Source organism: Sapajus apella, unplaced genomic scaffold, assembly GCF_009761245.1.
Source record: "Sapajus apella isolate SASKATOON/1434 unplaced genomic scaffold, GSC_monkey_1.0 scaffold21, whole genome shotgun sequence".
Lineage (NCBI taxonomy): Eukaryota > Metazoa > Chordata > Mammalia > Primates > Cebidae > Sapajus > Sapajus apella.
The window spans coordinates 1,096,631-1,115,902 of NW_022436961.1; the positions used below are offsets into that span (position 1 = coordinate 1,096,631).

Below are 19,272 nucleotides of genomic sequence, written 5' to 3' on the forward strand. Positions count from 1 at the left end.
TCTTTAAAAATAAGCATGAGAATCTCTTCAGATTTTCTACTTCATATTATTTATACTCATGTTCACTCCTTTAATTTTTCATAAACTATAAGCATGAAGGTCCAACATACCTCCTGAATGGCTGTCATGACAACATGTTGAACAGATTCCTCCATCATCATAATGGCTTGGATGTACTCTGAAAACAAGAACAATCTGGAATGTCACCATTCAAGTTAAAGATGGTCAAGGGAGTCAAAGCTCATACTTCATAAATTCTTGTAAGTTGTTTCCTTGTGTTTTGATTCCTCCTAGGAATCCCTCATTCACAATTAAATATATTGCCATTGGTGAAGTCCAAAAATCGCACTATTTATCTTTCTTTAAGATCTTTTCTTTTCTTGTCACCATTCCTTCTAAAGTTGAGGCTACAGCTATAATCACAAGAATGGAATATCGGCATGAGTATGTGCTAATGTAAAACGATGAAATGATAAAGGCTGAAGCCAGGATGGAAAAAGCTCCATATTACTTTTTTCTAAAATCTAAAAACTATCTTTCATATTACTCTTCGCTACAGAAAGAAAAAAAAACCTTTGAACTCTGTGCTTTATTCTTATGTGACATCAAAGTGGTGCACTGTGTTTTATTTCTGCCTTTATATTTACTACTACAGAAAACAAAACAAAAAAACAAAGCTGAGAGCTGCTTAGGACAAAGAATTGAGATAAATTTAAGATACAAATTGAAACCATAGTTAAACAAATATGGTATAATCTTGGGCTTTAAAATAATTACTGACTGGTCTAAGGGTAGTGAGTTAATACAACTGACTGTTCAGTTACAGACAGAACGCCTTGTTCTATTACTTCCCCCTTCTCACAAAGGCACTTGACTAGTCAAAAACAAAAATAAATGATCCACACCTCCAATAAGCTAAAGCAGCAACTGCATCAATCTCATCCTCCACTGCCAAAAAATAGAAAGATCTCTTTGTTATCAGTAATTACAAAGTTGGATATAATTTCCTGTCTTCTAAAAAAGCCTTGGAAGTAGTTTCCATTTCTGAATCCAACAATGGATTACAAAAAACCGGCATTAAGGATAAAAAGGCAATAGCCCAGGTGGATTCCAACAAATATGTTAAATATGTTGCAATAAGAAACACATAAGGGAGGCTGAGGCAGGTGGCTTACTTCAGGTCAGGAGTTCAGAACCAGTCTGGCCAATATGGTATAACCCCATCTCTATTAAAAATACAAAAATTAGCCAGGTGTAGTGGTGGGCACCTGTAATACCAGCTACTGGGAGGCTGAGATAGGAGAGCTGTTTGAACGTGGGAGGCAGAGGTTGCAGTGAGCCGAGATCACACCACTGTACTCCAGTCTGGGAGACAAGAGTGAAACTCCATCTCAAAAAAAAAAAAAAGAAAGAAAGAAAGAAAGAAAAATGTAAAAGGGCAATTAGGAAATTTTAGGCTACCTCAACAATCCCACACACATCCAAACAACGTGCACAAAAAAAACTCACTCCTTGAGGTAATATTTGAAGGAGTCTTACCATGAAACTGTCAAAGTCCTCTTTTGATAAGAGATTCATGTATTTGGAATGACAACTGTAACCCTCTGCCCAACTGAGGATTTAAAATAAATGAGGTATTTTTACAATACTATTAAATTATGACTTCTGATTAATGCCAAAGCTTTAGTTTATCAAAAACATGTTTTTAAGGAAGTATTGTCCTAAGGCTACTTGTACGCAATCAATTGTTAGGTTATTAGTACAAATAATTATTTTCTTAATGACAATCACCCTATGAGTGTTGGAATACAGAAAGGGAACTTTCAGATGTTCTGTTCAAAAGTATCAAACACAGAATTCAAAGGCTATGGAGAAACCAGGATAGATAGGATGACTAGATAACTCTCAAAGTAAGACTATGAACATGGAAGAGAAGAAGCAGCAGCACTAATAATGGGAAAGAGAATTTAATGACAGCCTATTGAAAGGGAAGGAAATAAGAGTGGACTCAAGGGGCGAGAGGTTAGTAGGTGTGAGAGGGGAAGCGTTAGTTAAGAAGCGGTGTTGCCACGTCAAGGCCCTTCCCCGCGAACACCGTAAAATGCTAAATGATAAAATGATGATGAGAGCTACATTACTGTACAGTTTTTTAAATAAAAAAAATATAAATCTTTAAAAGTACAAAATACAAATGATATGCTATCACTGGGTGTGTGTCTATGAGGCAATGCTGGAGGATGAGGTGTGCTATGTGAGGGAGCTTATCCTGAATCCTTCACTGTCTAAAATTCACAGCATAGTTTATCACAGGGAGTATAAAGTTTAAATGTGGAAGAAACATGAGTTTTTGTCCTCGTCTAGCCTCTCACAACTAGAAATTATTGGGCAAGTCACACAACACTTATGAGGCTCAGCTTCCAAGTCTGTAAAAAGCATGTTTTGGTACCAGACAGAAGGGAGATAATAAATATTATTAGTATGTCTTCTACTACTACTCTTGTTTTTTCAAATTTAACACCATTTTATTTGCCCCAATTTGAGAAGATAGCCAAGACAAATGTGCACTGAGTCAACGTCCCTAGCAGATGTTCCTCACATCTTCTAATTAGGAAACACATTTAAACATAAGCTCCTGTTTATCTCTACAGTGCTTTATGGAGCACGAAGTGTGTGTGTGTATGCACAAGTGCACGCAGACACACACACACACACACATTTTCATAAATGACAACCAACTTTTACATCCTTATTCTCACAACCACCTTTTACATCCTTATTCTGCCGACAAGGACACAAGCAAAGTTATTTCATTCTAAGTGAGTCAAGTAGTAAACGGCAAAACTGCTTTGTGTCATATTATATATCATAAATATGCAGTGACAGCTAATGTTTAACCACTCAGACACTCATGTACTTGATCTTAGCACTCTACTGTGTTCCTGAGAGGAGAAGATGTCCTAAATCTAGACAAATGAGATGTTAAAATTCTGTTCAATAAGTTTCCATCATTTATACAATATTGGGGGGAAACTCAATCTAGGTGTTTCTACAGAACATTTGCTCTGAGTGAGAATTTCAATAAATATTATAACTATCTTCTTTGCCATAGGAATATGGATATAAGCAACATCTTTGTCTTTTCCTAGTCATTCTATAGTAAACCTAACTAACTGACTCTCAATAGCTTTGCACTTCCAAAGACCCCTTCATATTAAGGAGAATCCCGGAAATCAATGAATTTTCCAAAAGGATACATAAGAAGTTATTATCTGATATCAATGAACTTCAATTAAATAATTTCTCATCTACCTTGAAATCAAAGCATCTACTTACAGATTTAATGTTCTCAAATCTTACGTATGCCAACCTCCTAATCTTCGACAGAAAACTTGTTAGACACTTCAGGAATATATACAGATCACAAATGCAGAAAATTCCATATTTAATTCTTAAGCTAAACGGAATAAGCAAACTAAAATTTACAATAAGAAAATGGTGGCTAAGGCCGGGCACGGTGGCTCAAGCCTGTAATCCCAGCACTGTGGGAGGCCGAGGCGGGTGGATCATGAGGTCAAGAGATCGAGACCATCCTGGTCAACATGGTGAAACCCCGTCTCTACTAAAAATACAAAAAATGAGCTGGGCATGGTGGTGCGTGCCTGTAATCCCAGCGACTCAGGAGGCTGGGGCAGGAGAATTGCCTGAACCTGGGAGGCGGAGGTTGCGGTGAGCCGAGATCGCGCCATTGCACTCCAGCCTGGGTAACAAGAGCGAAACTCCGTCTCAAAAAAAAAAAAAAAAAAAAAAAGAAAGAAAATGGTGGCCAAGCACATTGGCTCATGCTTGTAATCCCAGCACTTTGGGAGGTCGAGGCAGGCGGATCATGAGGTCAGGAGTTCGAGACCAGACTGACCAACATGGGGAAACCCCATCTCTACTAAAAATACAAAAATTAGCCAGGTTTGGCAGCACACACCTGTAATCCCAGCTACTCAGGAGGCTGAGGCAGGAGAATCGCTTGAACCCAGGAGGCAGAGGTTGCAGTGAGCTGAGATTGTGCCACTGCACTCCAGCCTCGGCGACAGAGCAAGAATCCATCTTGAAAAGAAAAGAAAAAATAGAAAAGAAAAGAGAAAAGAAAAGAAAGAAAATGGTATGATAAAATCTAATAGGAATGAGGCTAGAGAGAAAGAAATATATTGTTTAAAAAAATACTGAATCAAAAAAAAAACCAAAAAATAAAAAAAAACAAAAAAAGGATAAATAAATAAACACTGAATCGAAGACCAATAAAATTAGTCATAGCTTCAAAAAAAAAAAAAAATACTGTCTATTATTAAACTTACTACATAACACCAAAAAAGTACAAACAACAAGTTATTAGAAATCCATTTTGCACTACAAGGGGTGGAGGGTGGAGAAACAAGAATAAAATCTTTGGGCTTAAAAAAAACCATCTTCTTCAAGATAAGTAATAGTAATATACTGTGCTGTCATCATTTATAATAGCCCCTATGTCCTGCCTAATTTTCCTTCATCCCTTTCTTACTGTACTCCAATTAGAGTGTGGTGGGTTTTTTAATTCCTCAGAGATAACCTAGGTCTTTCCTACATTTGGTTTCTACTATTTACATTACTTTTAACCCATTGTCCTCTATATCTTTGCTTAAATAACTTCCCTGACCTCAAACCCAGGCTGTCCCCTTTTACAATGTAGCTGCAGAGCACTCACCTCTGTACCCAGCATACAGATATCTGTGGCATTATTTAATGTCCTTCTACTCAAGTTCCTCGAGGGCAGGCACTTGTCTGTTCTGTCTAACACTATATTCCTAGCCCCTAATGTAATGTATAAGTTCAACAAATATTTGTGAAATAAATTTAATACAGAGGAGAAAACGAATTTAAGGTAAAATTTATCTACTTTACTGTATGATAAATTTGAACTGCAGTTGTTTTTAGAAACAAGTAATTTCTATGCAAATGAGTAGTTGTTAATAGACAAAACAAAAAAAGTGCTATTTAAGATTAGATAAGCACTTTGGAAGAATTAAAAAAAGATATTAATTATCTATATATCAAAGCTGGTCTTCAAGTAACTTCAACAAAGTGCAAATCTGTCAACTTGGATTTGCCGAACATATAAAAGTACATTTAACTAACAAAATCTGTAAATTAAAAGTTAACTTACTGAGAATAGCCTTCTTTAATTCTACATTAGTGGTTTTACTAATTTATATTCCATATATTCATAAAATAAACATAAATCATTAAACACAACCTTATGACATTTAACAAATTGTGGCTACTTGAAAGTTCACAAAAGCACACAACAGAAAATTAAACTAAAATGTTTAAAAATACTACATATAGACCAAGGTGGTGGCTCACGTCTATAATCCCAGCACTTTGGGAGGCTGAGACGGGTGGATCACTTGAGGTCAGGAGTCCAAGACTAGCCTGGCCAAAATGATGAAACCCTATCTCTACTAAAAATACAAAAAATTAGCCGGGCATGGTGGTGCACGGCTGTAATCCCAGCTACTTGGGAGGCTGAGGCAGGAGAATCATTTGAACCCGGGAGGGAGAGGTTGCAGTGAGCCGAGATCATGACACTGTACTCCGACCTGGGCAACAGAGCAAGATTCTGTCTCAAAAAAACAAAATAAAATACTATATGTAAAATTTATAATAGTTTCTAGTAGTAACTTTTTGTGAACCCTATTATGTGCAAGCCACTGTACTGTTCTATAGACATGATCTCATTTAGTTTCCACGATAACCTTAGGAGGTATTATACTAAATATTCTACTAAATGTTCTACTAAAAAACTAAATACAGACATTAAGTGATCTGCTCAATGTCCTTCAGATTGTCTGTGAGAGGTGGAAATGAGTTGAAATTCACAGGTTGATGCAAACTGCAGCTCATGCTCTTAATCTCATATTTCAATATAATAATAATATATCGGGTCATTTCAGTTCTGGGCGCTTGAAATATTTTAGATTGCAATACAAAGAACATGGGAAAAAATAAGACAGCTCTCAGATTTACATAGTTAATGAGAAAATTTTCTAGCAGTGATAGATACCATTAATTTATTTTAAAAGTCTTTATTGTTACGAAAATTAATCCCAAAGTTTCCCAGGTTTTTCAAGGTTTTCTTGCCAGACTAGGTTAATACAAAATATCCTGTGGTATTTCTTTTTTTTCTTTTTTTTTTTTTTTGAGATAGAGTCTTGCTCAGTTGTCCAGACTGGAGTGCAGTGGTGTGATCACAGCTCACTGCAATCTCTGCCTTCCAGGTTCAAATGATCCTCATGCCTCAGCCACCTGAGAAGCTGGGATTATAGGAGTGTGCCTCCACACCCAGCTAATTTTTTTTTTTTTTTGTATTTTTAGTAGAGATGGGGTTTCATCATGTTGGCCAGGTTAGTCTCAACCTCCTGGCCTCAAGTGATCCGCCCACCGTGGCCTCCCAAAGTCCTGGGATTACAGGCATAAGCCACTGCACCCAGCATCCTATGGTATTTCTTAAAGTTTTACAATTATTTAAAAATATATGAAACAATTTTGCTGTATGTCATACTATTCTTTCCTTTAAAAGATAGTCAAGGCAACATCTAAAATTTAGCTCAGGGAGTAATTCTTGAGGAAGAGTATCTGCCAGATTTTGGGGTAGGAACCCCAATTCAAAATCTATTTTTATTATTTAAACACTGCATATAATGATACTCTTCCTTCTCTTTTTCCCCATAGTAGAGACAAACTTGCAAATGGTTCCCAAATACAATATGCCTAAAAAAAGAAAAAAGAAAAAGAAAAGCTGAAAGCATCTGTTATACGTTGGGAAGGCGGACCTGAATACCTATTAAACTGCTGTATGTCTCTGCTCATTTTTTCCAGATTAAGTAGATGTGGTCAAATTAACAGCAAATTTCATTGCATTCAGTGTAGTCATCTGCTCAACGAATTGTGTAGTATTGCACAAAGGAAAATTTATTTTATTTTACCACAATCAAATTTATTTTAACATGTGAAATTTATTTAAGCTGAAAAACAAATTACTGGTAAAGCTGTAGAAAATGCCATTCTTTGGGGTGGCCTTAAACAGATGTTATTATTGGTACTGGTGATTTACATATAAAATGTACAGTATACATTACTTTCCTTCATTATTTTAAATGCAAACACTAACTTGAAACAAATTACCTTGCTTCTGTTCACAGTTCACAGCACAGCCTAAGATGAGCTGAAGCATCCTTCCGAGCTCTGCCGCATCAGAATGCTCCCCAATAAGGTTCACATCAGGAAGGGTAAAGTCATTAATTTGCTGTCCTAAAATCTGAATGGAGATAAAAGGATTATAATTGCATTTACATTTATATGACCAAAAAAAAAAAAAAAAAAAACACCCAAAAATTTGATTGAGGTTAGTTTGTTATTACTAGAAACTCATTGCCAAGGACAGAGTGACTATGTTCCATTTCACTCCCAATTTCTATTTTTACCTCCCATACCTAAATTATAACTATTTTGAGTAACAGCAACTTAGTCCCTAATCTGGTATGTGGCATGTACATCAATCAAAAAACACCTGAGTACTCCAAGAAGAAATGGGTGTATACTCTCTGAAGAAGTAGAACTAGAGAGGTTATGAACTAGGGGGTACCAAAAAGGGCTTAGATTAAACATAAATTCATGTCCCCAACAGTAAGATTCCCACTAGCCACCTTCACTCCATTTGATTCCCAAATGACTGGCAACAAAATACCTATATCAGGGAAGAGCATGAAGGATTTCTTTATGGGGACTGAATGTTCCCACATGAAATGACTTACATGCAGACAAATGGGCACGTCTCTGCCTGATAATCCTACAGTGAAATGTACCACTCAAAAAGCACCCCCAACTCAGATTCCAATCAGCTTTTTATAGTGGTTTACTTTTAAATGTCAACAAACAACCAAGGACCACCGAGATACCTGAGAAGTATCCAACATTAAAAATAGACAAAAACAATGAAAGCAAACTCAGAGGAAAGTAAGTAATGCAGCAAGTGAAAGAAAATAAAATTTTAAACATTCTGTAACTAGATTATACACAGGTGGTAAAACTATCAAGACAAACAAGAAAATAATTATTTAAAAACTTGGGAATCATGGTTTTCTGTGGATAGGAGGTGAAGAAAGAGGTTATGATCAAGAAGGTAAACCAAGCCCTGCTAGGTGCTGGCAACATTCAACTGACCTTATTTATTTGAGACAGAGTTTCGCTCTTGTTGCCTAAGCTGCAGTGCAATAGCATCATCTCAGCTCATTGCAACCTCTGCCTCCCAGGTTCGAGCGATTCTCCTCTGTCAGCCTCCCAAGTAGCTGGGATTACAGGGTGTGCCACCACACCCAGCTAATTTTGTGTTTTTAGTAGAGATGAGGTTTCACCATGTTGGTCAGGCTGGTCAAAGTGCTGGGATTACAGGCATGAGCTACTGTATCCAGACAAAGGACTGGTATTTTAGATGGATGGTCAAAGAAGCCCTCCATGCTAAGGTGAAAACAGCAGAGTCCTGGAATGAAGGGGCAGACCACACAGTTATAGGTGGCGGGGATACAACACAGGGGTTACCAGTCAGTGTCTAGGGAAGGGGTGGAAGATAAGGTGTAAGAGTCAGGATGGGGGAGGCATGTCACATAGGTCCTTATAAGTTATGTCAAAGGTGTGGGTTTTATTATGAATAAGGAAATCAAATTGAATTACAAGAAGAGAAATACACCACCAACCAGATTAAATTTTTCTCCTTGAATAGGAAAATCAATTTCTAGAAGGACATAAAAGAAAATGCTAACAGTGATGCCCCGGGAGGAAACTGGGTAGTGTAAAGTTAAGAAATGAATAAAATTGGCCAGGTGCGGTGGCTCATGCCTGTAATCCCAGCACTTTAAGATGCCAAGGTAGGCAGATCTGAGGTCAGGAGTTCAAGACCAGTTTGATCAATATAGTGAAACGCTGTCTCTACTAAAAATACAAAAATTAGCCAGGCATGGTGGTGGGTGCCTGTACTCCCAGCTACTAGGGAGGCTGAGGCAGGGGAAATTGCTTGAATCCAGGAGGCAGAAGTTGCAGTGAGTCGAGATTGTGCCACCGTACTCTAGCCAGGGCAACAAAGTGAGATTCCGTCTCCAATAATAAAATAAAATAAAATAAACAAAATGAAAAGACCCAAACCTACGTTTGATTAGTGTACCTGGAAGTGATGGGGAGAATGGAACCAAGTTGGAAAACATTCTTCAGGATATTATCCAGAAAAACTTCCCCAACCTAGCAAAACAGGCCAACATTCAAATTCAGGAGATACAGAGAACACCACAAAGATACTCCTCAAGAAGAGCAACCTCAAGACACATAATCGTCAGATTCACCAAGGTTGAAATGAAGGAAAAAATGTCAAGGGCAGCCAGAGAAAAAGGTGGCGTTACCCACAAAGGAAAGCCCATCAGACTAACAGCAGATCTCTCTCTGCAGAAACCCTACATGCCAGAAGAGAGTGAAGGACCCAATAGTCAACATCTTTTTTTCTTTTTTTTGAGATGGAATCTTGTTCTGTCACCCAGGCTGGAGTGCAATGGCGCAATCTCGGCTCACTGTAGCCTCTGCTCCCCCGGTTCCACTGATTCACTTGCCTCAGCCTCCCAGGTAGCTGGGATTATAGGCACATGCCACCATGCCCGGCAATTTTTGTATTTTTAGTAGAGATGAGGTTTCATCATGTTGGCAAGGCTGATCTCGAACTCCTGACCTCAAGCGATCCACCTACCTTAACCTCCCAAAGTGCTGGGATTATAGGCATGAGTCACTGTGTCTGGCCTCAACATTCTTAAAGAAAGGAATTTTCAACCCAGAATTTCATAACCAACCAAACTACTCTTCATAAGCAAAGGAGAAATAAAATCTTTTACAGACAAGCAAATGCTGAGAGATTTTGTTACCACCAGGCCTGCCTGACAAGAACTCCTGAAGGTAGTACTAAATATGGAAAGAAAAAAACTGTACCAGCCACTGCAAAAACATACCAAACTGTAAATACCATCAACACTCTGAAGAAACTGCATCTACTAACGGACAAAATAACCAGCTAGCATCATAATGACAGTATCAAATTCACACATAATATTAACCCTAAATGTAAACGGGCTAAATGCCCCAATTAAAAGACACAGACTGGCAAGCTGGATAAAGAGTCAAGACCCCCATTGGTGTGCAGTATTCAGGAGACCCATCTCATAGACACACACAGGCTTAAAATAAAGGAATGGAGGAATATTTACCAAGCAAATGGAAAGAAAAAAAAAAGCAGGGGTTGCAGTCCTAGTCTCTGATAAAACAGACTTTAAACCAACAAAGATCAAGAGACAAAGAAGGGCATTACATAATGGTAAAGAGATCAAGGCAACAAGTAGAGCTAACTATGCTAAATACATTTGCACCCAATACAGGAGTACCCAGACACATAAAGCAAGTTCTTAGAGACCTACAAAGAGACTTAGACTCCCACACAATATAGTAGGAGACTTTGACACCCCACTGTCAATATTAGACAGATCAACGAGACAGAAAATTAACAAGGATATTCAGGACTTGAACTCAGCTCTGGATCAAGCAGACCTAATAGACATCTACAGAACTCTGCACCCCAAATCAACAGAATATACATTCTTCTCAGTACCATATCATACTTAATCTAAAATTGACCACATAATTAGAAGTAAAAAACTCCTCAGCAAATGCAAAAGAGTAGAAATCATAACAAACAGTCTCTTAGACCACAGTGCAATCACATTAGAACTCAGGATTAAAAAACTCACTCAAGGCCAGGCTCGGTGGCTCACGCTGTTATCCCAGCACTTTGGGAGGCCATGGTGGGTGGATCATGAGGTCAAGAGATCGGGACCATCCTGGCCAACATGGTGAAACCCCCCGTCACCACTAAGAAATATAAAAATTAGCTGGGTGTGGTGGCACTTGCCTGTAATCCCATCTACTTGGGAAGCTGCGACAGGAGAATCACTTGAACCTGGGAGGTGGAGGTTGCAGTGAGCCAGGATCCACCACTGCACTCTATGCACTCTGGCCTGGCAACAGAGCAAGATTCCATCTCAAAAAAAAAAAAAAAAAAAAAAAAAAAAAAAGAAAGAAAGAAAAAGAAAAAGAAAGAAACTCACTCAAAACTGCACAACTACATGGAAACTGAGCAGCCTGCTTCTGAATGACTACTGGGTAAATAGCGAAATTAAGGCAGAAATAAGTAAGTTCTTTGAAACCAATAAGAACAAAGACAAAATGTACCAGAATCTTGGGGACACAGCTAAAGCAGTGTTTAGAGGGAAATTTATAGCACTAAATCCCCACAGGAGAAAGTGGGAAAGATCTAAAATCAAAACCCTAACATCACAATTAAAAGAACTAGAGAATCAAGAGCAAACAAATTAAAAAACTATCAAAAGACAAGAAATAACGTAACTCAGGGCAGAACTGAAAGAGAAGAGACACAAAAAACCCTTCAAAAAAATCAATGAATCCAGGAGGTGGTTTTGTGAAAAGATTAACAAAATAGATAGACTGCAAGCCAGACTAATTAAGAAGGAGAAAGGAATCAAAGAGACACAATAAAAAAATTATAAAAAGGATATCACCACTGATCCCACAGAAATACAAATTACCATCAGAGAATACTATAAACACCTCTATGCAAATAAACTAGAAAATCTAGAAGAAATGGATAAATTCCTGGACACATACACCTTTCCCAAGACTAAACCAGGAAGAAGTCGAATCCCTGAATAGGCCAATAACAAGTTCTGAAATAGAGGCAGTAATAACCTACCAACCAAAAAAAGCCCAGGGCCAGACAGATTCACAGCCTTATTCTACAAGAGGTACAGAGTCATTCAGGTAGGCTTGCATATGAATACAGACAAACAAACAACAAAAAAAGAGGTACAAAGAGGAGCTGGTACCATTCTTTCTGAAACTATTCCAAACAACAGAGAAAGGGGGACTCCTCCCTACCTCAGATGCTAACTGAGGCCAGCATCATCCTGATACCAAAACCTGGCAGAGATACATGCAAGAAAGAAAATTTCAGGCCAACATCCCTGAAGAACATTGATGCAAAAATCCTCAATAAAATACTGGCAAGCTGAATCCAGCGGCTCATCAAAAAAATTATCCACCACGATCAAGTCGGCTTCATCCCTGGGATGATGTAAGGCTAGTTCAACATACGTCAATGAATAAATGTATTCCATCACATAAACAGAACCAATGACAAAAACCACGTGATTATCTCAATAGATGCAGAAAAGACCTTCGATAAAATTTGACACCTCTTCATGCTAAAAACTCTCAATCAACTAGGTATTGATGGAACATATCTCAAAATAATAAGAGCTATTTATGACAAACCCACAGCCAATATCATACTGTATGGGCAAAAGCTGAAAGCATTCTCTTTGAAAACCGGCACAAGACAAAGATGCCCTCTCTCACCTCTCCTATTCGACATAGTACTGGAAGATCTAGCCAGGGCAATCATGCAAGAGGAAGAAATAAAGGATACTCAAATAGGAAGAGAGAAAGTCAAACTGCCTCTGTTTGCAGATGACATAATTGTATATTTAGAAAACCCCACTGTCTCAGTTCAAAATCTCCTTAAGCTGATAAGCGACTTCAGCTAAGTCTCAGGATACAACATCAATGTGCAAAAATCACAAGCATTCCTATACCCCAATAATAGACAAACAGAGAGCCAAATCATGAGTGAACTCCCCTTCACAATTACTACAAAGAGAATAAAATACCTAGGAATACAACTTACAAGGGATGTGAAGGACCTCTCCAAGGAGAACTACAAACTAATGCTGAAGGAAATAAAAAAGGACATAAACAAATGGAAAAACATTCCATGCTCATGGACAGGAAGAATCAATATCATGAAAATGGCCATACTGCCCAAAGTTATTTATACAGTCAATGATATCCCCATCAAGCTACCACTGACTTTCTTCACAGAATTATAAAAAAAAACTGCTTTAAATATCATATGGAACCAAAATAAAGCCTAAATAGCAAAGACAATCCTAAGCAAAAAAAAAAAAAAAAAAAAAGCTGGAAGCATTACACTATCTACTTCAAACTAAACTACAATGCTACAGTAACCAAAACAGCATGGAACTGGTACCAAAACAGATATATAGACCAATGGAACAGAACAGAGGCCTCAGAAATAACGCCATCCATCTACAACCATATGATCTTTGACAAACCTGACAAAAACATGCAATGAGGAAAGGATTCTCTATTTAATAAACGGTGTTGAGAAAAGTGGCTAGCCATGTGCAGAAAACTGAAACTAGAAACTTATACAAAAACTAACCTTATACAAAACTATACACCTTATCCAAAATTAACTTAATATGGATTAAAGACTTAAACATAAGACCTAAAACCATAAAAACCCTAGAAGAAAATCTAGGCAATAACATTCAGGACATAGGCTTAGGCAAAGGCTTCATAACTATTAACACTAAAAGCAATTGCAACAAAAGCCAAAATAGACAAATGGGATCTAAACTAAAGAGCTTCTACGCAGCAAAAGAAACTACCATCAGAGTGAACAGGCAACCTACAGAATGGGAGAAAATTTTTGCAATCTATCCATCTGAAAAAGGGATAATATCAAGAAGTTACAAAGAAATTAAACAAATTTACAAGAAAAAAACAAACAACCACATTAAAAAGTGAGCAAAAGTTATGAACAGACACTTCTCAAAAGAAGACATTTATGCAGCCAACAAACATATGGAAAAAAGCTCACCATCATTGGTCATTAGATAAATGCAAATCAAAACCACAATGAGATACCATCTCACACCAGTTAGAATGGCAATCATTAAAAAGTCTGGAGACAACAGATGCTGGAGAGGATGTGGTGAAATAGGAACTCTTTTATACTGTTGGTGGGAGTGTAAATTAGTTCAACCATTGTGGAACACAATGTGGTGATTCCTCAAGGATCTAGAACCAGAAATACTATTTGACCCAGCAATCTCATTACTGGGTACATACCCAAAATATTATAAATCATTCTATTATAAAGATACATGCACACGTTTATTGCAGCACTATTCACAATAGCAAAGACTTGGAACCAACCCAAATGTTCATCAATGATAGACTGGATAAAAAAAATGTGGCACATATACACCATGGAATACTATGCAACCATAAAAAAGGATGAGTTCATGTTCTTTGCAGGGACATGGATGAAGCTGGAAACCATCATTCTCAGCAAACTAACACAAGAACAGAAAACCAAACACTGCATGTTCTCACTCCTAAGTAGGATTTGAACAATGAGAACACATGAACACAGGGACGGAACATCAAACCCCAGGGCCTGTCGACGGGGTAGGAAGTTGGGGAGGGACAGTATTAGGAGAAATACCTAATGTAGATGACAGGTTGACGGGTGCAGCAAAACACCATGGCACATGCATACCTATGTAACAAACCTGCACATTCAACACACGTATTCCAGAACTTAAAGTATAGTTTAAAAAACAAATGTGAAAGTAAAAAAACTTCTATGGTTAATATTCTCAGAGAGATAAGAGAAACTATTATATTCATAAAGCAAGCACAGCACATAAAAGTTACATTCAGAAAACAAAAAGGGTGCTCTTCCAAATTAAATATATGATAGCAGAAATGAAAAATTTAACAGGCAAGCTAGAATAAAGTATACAGTCATCTCAGTAAGTAGAGCAAAAACACAAGAGAGAAAAAAAGGAAGTGGTTAGACAATCAAAGGATTAACCTAGGAGGTTCAATAGCTAAATAGTTCAGAAAGAAAACAGAGAAAGTAAAGAAGAATAAAGTAGTAAAATAAATAAATAACATAAATAATAAGAAAATTTCCTAAAACTAAAGCTAGTAGATATTCAGATTTTAAGGATGTGCTAAGTACCAAGCACAATAAAACAAAAGAAAGCAACGACAAAAAAACTCCTCCTCATACCAAAGCATACCAGCATGAACATGGAGACAAAAAAGAAAACCTAAAAGCTTCCAGAAAATGAACAAGTTACCAACAGGAAGTGGGAGTCCACATGAGAGATGTCAGGAGTAGCACTGGAAGCCAGAGGGCATGCAGCAATGATTTCAAAATACAGAGGGATGTCCTCCAACCTGGGATTCCATATCCAACTCAACCACAGTGTAAAGAGAACTTAGATTATTTTCAGATTGGTGGGGCCTAAAATAAGTGCCTATCTTCTGAAGATGCCACTGGAAAATGGGCATGAAAGTAAACCAGAAAAGAGAAATACACAGATTTCAGCAAACGAAATAATATAGGAGAGGCCAGGTGTGGTGGCTCATGCCTGTAATCCCAGCACTTTGGGAGGCCGAGGTGGGCAGATCACCTGAGGTCAGGAGTTTGAGACTAGCCTGACTAACATGGAGAAACCCCGTCTCTACTAAAAATACAAAATTAGCCGGGCGTGGTGGTGCATGCCTGAAATCCCAGCTACTCGGGAGGCTGAGGAAGGAGAATTGCTTGAACCCGGGAGGCAGGGGTTGCAGTGAGCCAAAATCATGCCATTGCACTCCAGCCTGGGCAACAAGAGCAAAACTCTATACAAAATAAGATAAAACAAAACAAAATAAATAAAATGATACGAGAAAGACAAAGGAATTCCCAGGAGGGTGAAAAGTAATGACAGAGCATGAATTTATTGTTTATCCTAGAGTGAATAACCTTATGGTTTGCTGCAGAAACGTTAATATAATGAGGTAATGATGCAATCCCAGGCCACACTGGGGTATTTACACAATATGTGGTGTATGCATCATGTTACCTTTCTAAAAATCTAAAAAATCTGGATTCCAAAATGCCTAAAGGATTTGGGATTTGAAATTGTGGACCTGCACATACATTTTTATAAGTCCATTTATGTACATTCCTATAAAACTGATATCATATAACATATACAATCTCACACTTTTATATTATTAAAGAATATTTATAAATATGCATTTTTATGGCTGAATGGCATTTGTCCTATGTTTCATAATTTTCTTATTGTTAGACACTGGGTTATATTCAATTTTTGCCTACTATGAAGTAATGATGAGATGGACAGTCTTATGTGTAGTTCTTGAAGACCAATTTCTAAAAACAGAACTACAGTGTCAAGGATGTATGGATCTGCAAAACATTTAAATATATACGCAAGTATCATCTAGTTTATTAAGTAGAAGACATAAAATGGATTAGTAAATGCACAAAGAAATATATAATTACAAATCATAGTAGGGAGCAAGAAGGAAAAGAACCTTGAGCTATGAGAATAAATGGGGAAACTGATACTGAATCACATAGATGTGGGCTCACTAAACGGCAGTGTAGGCTCAAATTAAGCAAACTCCAACTACACACACTGATTTTTAGTTTTACTCATGCTCCAACTCGTCTCATAATCATGTAGTGATAAGTAGAATTAGGCTTTTAAAAGGGCATAGGTTCCAAAGACACGACACCATTTTCAGAGACTGGATTTCTTCTTCCCCTCAGGCACGCTCAGGCTAGGGAATGCTATGTGGGGTAATACGGGTAGGCCTAGGATCCAAAAATGTCAGGGGGTTGGGTGAGGGAGAGAAAAAAAAAGAAAAATTACAAGAGGGGAAGAGAAGGAGGTGCATACGAGCCTCAGCTTCTTGTGTATGAGACAAGGACAACAGCTCGGATTTCTTCTGAGTAGCTTCCACTGAGCAAGAGACCTGGCTTAGAATGGCACTCTGTAAAACGGCTTCTGAAGCAGTATCACTTATTTTCAATGCCATACACTTTCTATTCTTTTTTATTGTAATACTTTATTAAAAATTACCATTTGTATTTTACACAATAAGCATGATGCTATAGAACAAAAAACAATCACTTCTTCTAAGCCCAAAAGATTTAGTAAATGTAAGTACTTCTGGTCAAAGGGAAAAAAAAAATCACTTTTTGTCAGTATGTCTAATACTAACCCTATGTTCACCCTTACGTATCTTAAATATCATGCTTTTTCTTGGGAAACTAATATTTATTTGACATGATTAGGAAACTCTTGAGTGCTTGCAGTGTGACAGCACTGTCCTGGGGGATGGGATGTACCAATGACTACATCAGGTCTGGCCCCAACCTCATTTCATGGCTTTATGAATATAATAGGGTGAGACAACCAAATAAATCAACAAATAAGGAGATTGCTGATATGGCCAGGAATAAAGGGAATAAACAGGGTGATGTGACTGAGTAATGGGGCTAAGGGGTGAATATGGCCCTGGCTGAGACAGCACATGCTCAGAAAAAGTCTCTCTAAGGAAGTCACAGAAAGTTCAAATAAGCAAGAGCAAGAAATGCCAGGAGCTGAAGGAAGTACACTGCACACAGCAAGAGCAGTGGGGCAAAGGCTGAGGAAGAAAAGGACTTGGCAGATTCTCCGCACAGGAGCAGAGGATGTGGCTCCAGTGCCTTAAGTGCGGGAAAAGCAGTTAGAAAGTGGTTCGTGGTAAGAATGTGGATATGACTCTCTATGCAAGGGGAAACCACAGAGGACTTTAGGAAGGCTGATATGATCACCTCTAAATGTTTAAAAATGATGCAATAGTGAAATCAGGGTCACCAGTGAGACTACTTTAGTAATCTAAGCAAGAGTGAATGATGGCTTGGCATAGTTGGTGGCAGCACAGACGGAGAAAGCTGTATTTTGAAGGTTTGACTAATGGGTCTTGCAGATGATATTCAAAGAAAGAAGGACTGTAAGAGGCTTTCTAGGTTCTGGGTTTGGGTAGTAGGTTGAATGGTAGGGTCACTTACTGAAATGGAGAAGATCGGTGCTACAGGTATAGACATGGGTATTAAATGCAGGTAAGCTTGTAGGAAAGAACGAACTAGGGTGTGGTGTTGTGCCCATCTGGCATCTGTGACCATAAAATTTAAACTGAAACTAGTTATTTCCACTGCCTGATTTCTTCCCCAGCAATGTCTGACTGTTCTAATGCAGGCTCAGAGGACAAACTGAGTTCATCTAGGGGTGGGGAGTTTGCCAAGGAATAAAATCAAAGTAGGCAATGGTGCATGGACTCTAAAAACTATCTTCACAAGTAACGGAAGAAAAGACAGAACAGATGACATGAAGTAAAATTTGACGTTAATTAGTAATCATCTACAAACTACCCATAATACAGTAAAAACTATTAACTGACTGACAGACAAGCTGGTTGAACCATCATCCTATTACAGAAACTACAAAATAAAGGACAAACTAATTATTAATTTTAAGGCAATTTTTCCTTATCTTGAAACTATCCTAAAATTATCCTATAGTAATACTTCTAACAAGAATGAGAAAAAAGTCTTTACCTCATGATTATAATCCAAGATTCCTTTTAATATTTTCTTTAAATTGCTTATCTGTTTAAAGAGAGAGAAAACAACTGGGTAAAAAGCAAAGACAGATCAAAACATAATTTAACATAAACAATTTCTGACCCAACCAATCACTATAGTCATTGGTTTAGTCATTTAGTCATAAAGTAAATATAAAAAATAAAATTCAAAGGCATATTTAAGTTATTATCATCTTCAAAAATACTATTAATGGCTTTATATAATCCAAGAGATTTATAAAACAAATTGTGTCTCCAATTATGTAAAATTTTCAATGCTATAACCACATTAACAACTGGAGGGTAACTGAATGAGACTTAACAATAAATTATTTAGATTTTCTGTGGGTAAAGTAAAAATATAGCATCCTTAATGAAGACTTGAGTTCAGAGCTAGTCTCCCTAGAAAAGTCAAATTGCATTTACATAGAGATTGAGTTCTTTATATTTTATTTATTTATTTTTTTAGAGATAGGGTTTCACCATGTTGGTCAGGCTGGTCTCGAACTCCTGACCTCAGGTGATCCACCCGCCTCGGCCTCCCAAAGTGCTGGGATTACAGGCGTGAGCCACCATGCCCGGCCAAGATTAAGTTCTAAAGACAGAGTATTAATCAAAAATTATAGTAAAATCTCTTTAACCCATGAAGTATAATGTCTTTAAATTCTTCCCCTATCAGGAAAAAAACAAACTACTGTTTCTTTAGTTGAGCATCAAAGTAAATATTCATGAGCCATGTTAGGTGAAGGATGGTCAGAATCACCTGCCCTATTTACTGTA

The 19,272-nt window shown here is 37.6% G+C and overlaps 1 protein-coding gene and 1 long non-coding RNA gene across 2 annotated transcripts in view; one reads left to right on the forward strand and one right to left on the reverse strand.

The window, feature by feature from the left end:
- Positions 1-19,272, reverse strand: part of HOOK3 (hook microtubule tethering protein 3) — a 129,585-nt gene that overhangs the window by 79,527 nt on the left and 30,786 nt on the right. The window contains exons 4-6 of the mRNA XM_032288032.1: positions 18,467-18,517; positions 7,213-7,345; positions 111-178 (exon numbers count right to left, since the gene is read on the reverse strand). Of these exons, the coding sequence (XP_032143923.1) occupies positions 111-178; positions 7,213-7,345; positions 18,467-18,517 (252 nt within the window). The remainder of the gene's footprint in view (positions 1-110; positions 179-7,212; positions 7,346-18,466; positions 18,518-19,272) is intronic.
- On the forward strand, positions 11,801-12,120 carry LOC116558251. Its single transcript, XR_004271919.1, has 2 exons — positions 11,801-11,933; positions 11,995-12,120. It is a non-coding gene; the product is annotated as an uncharacterized LOC116558251 (long non-coding RNA).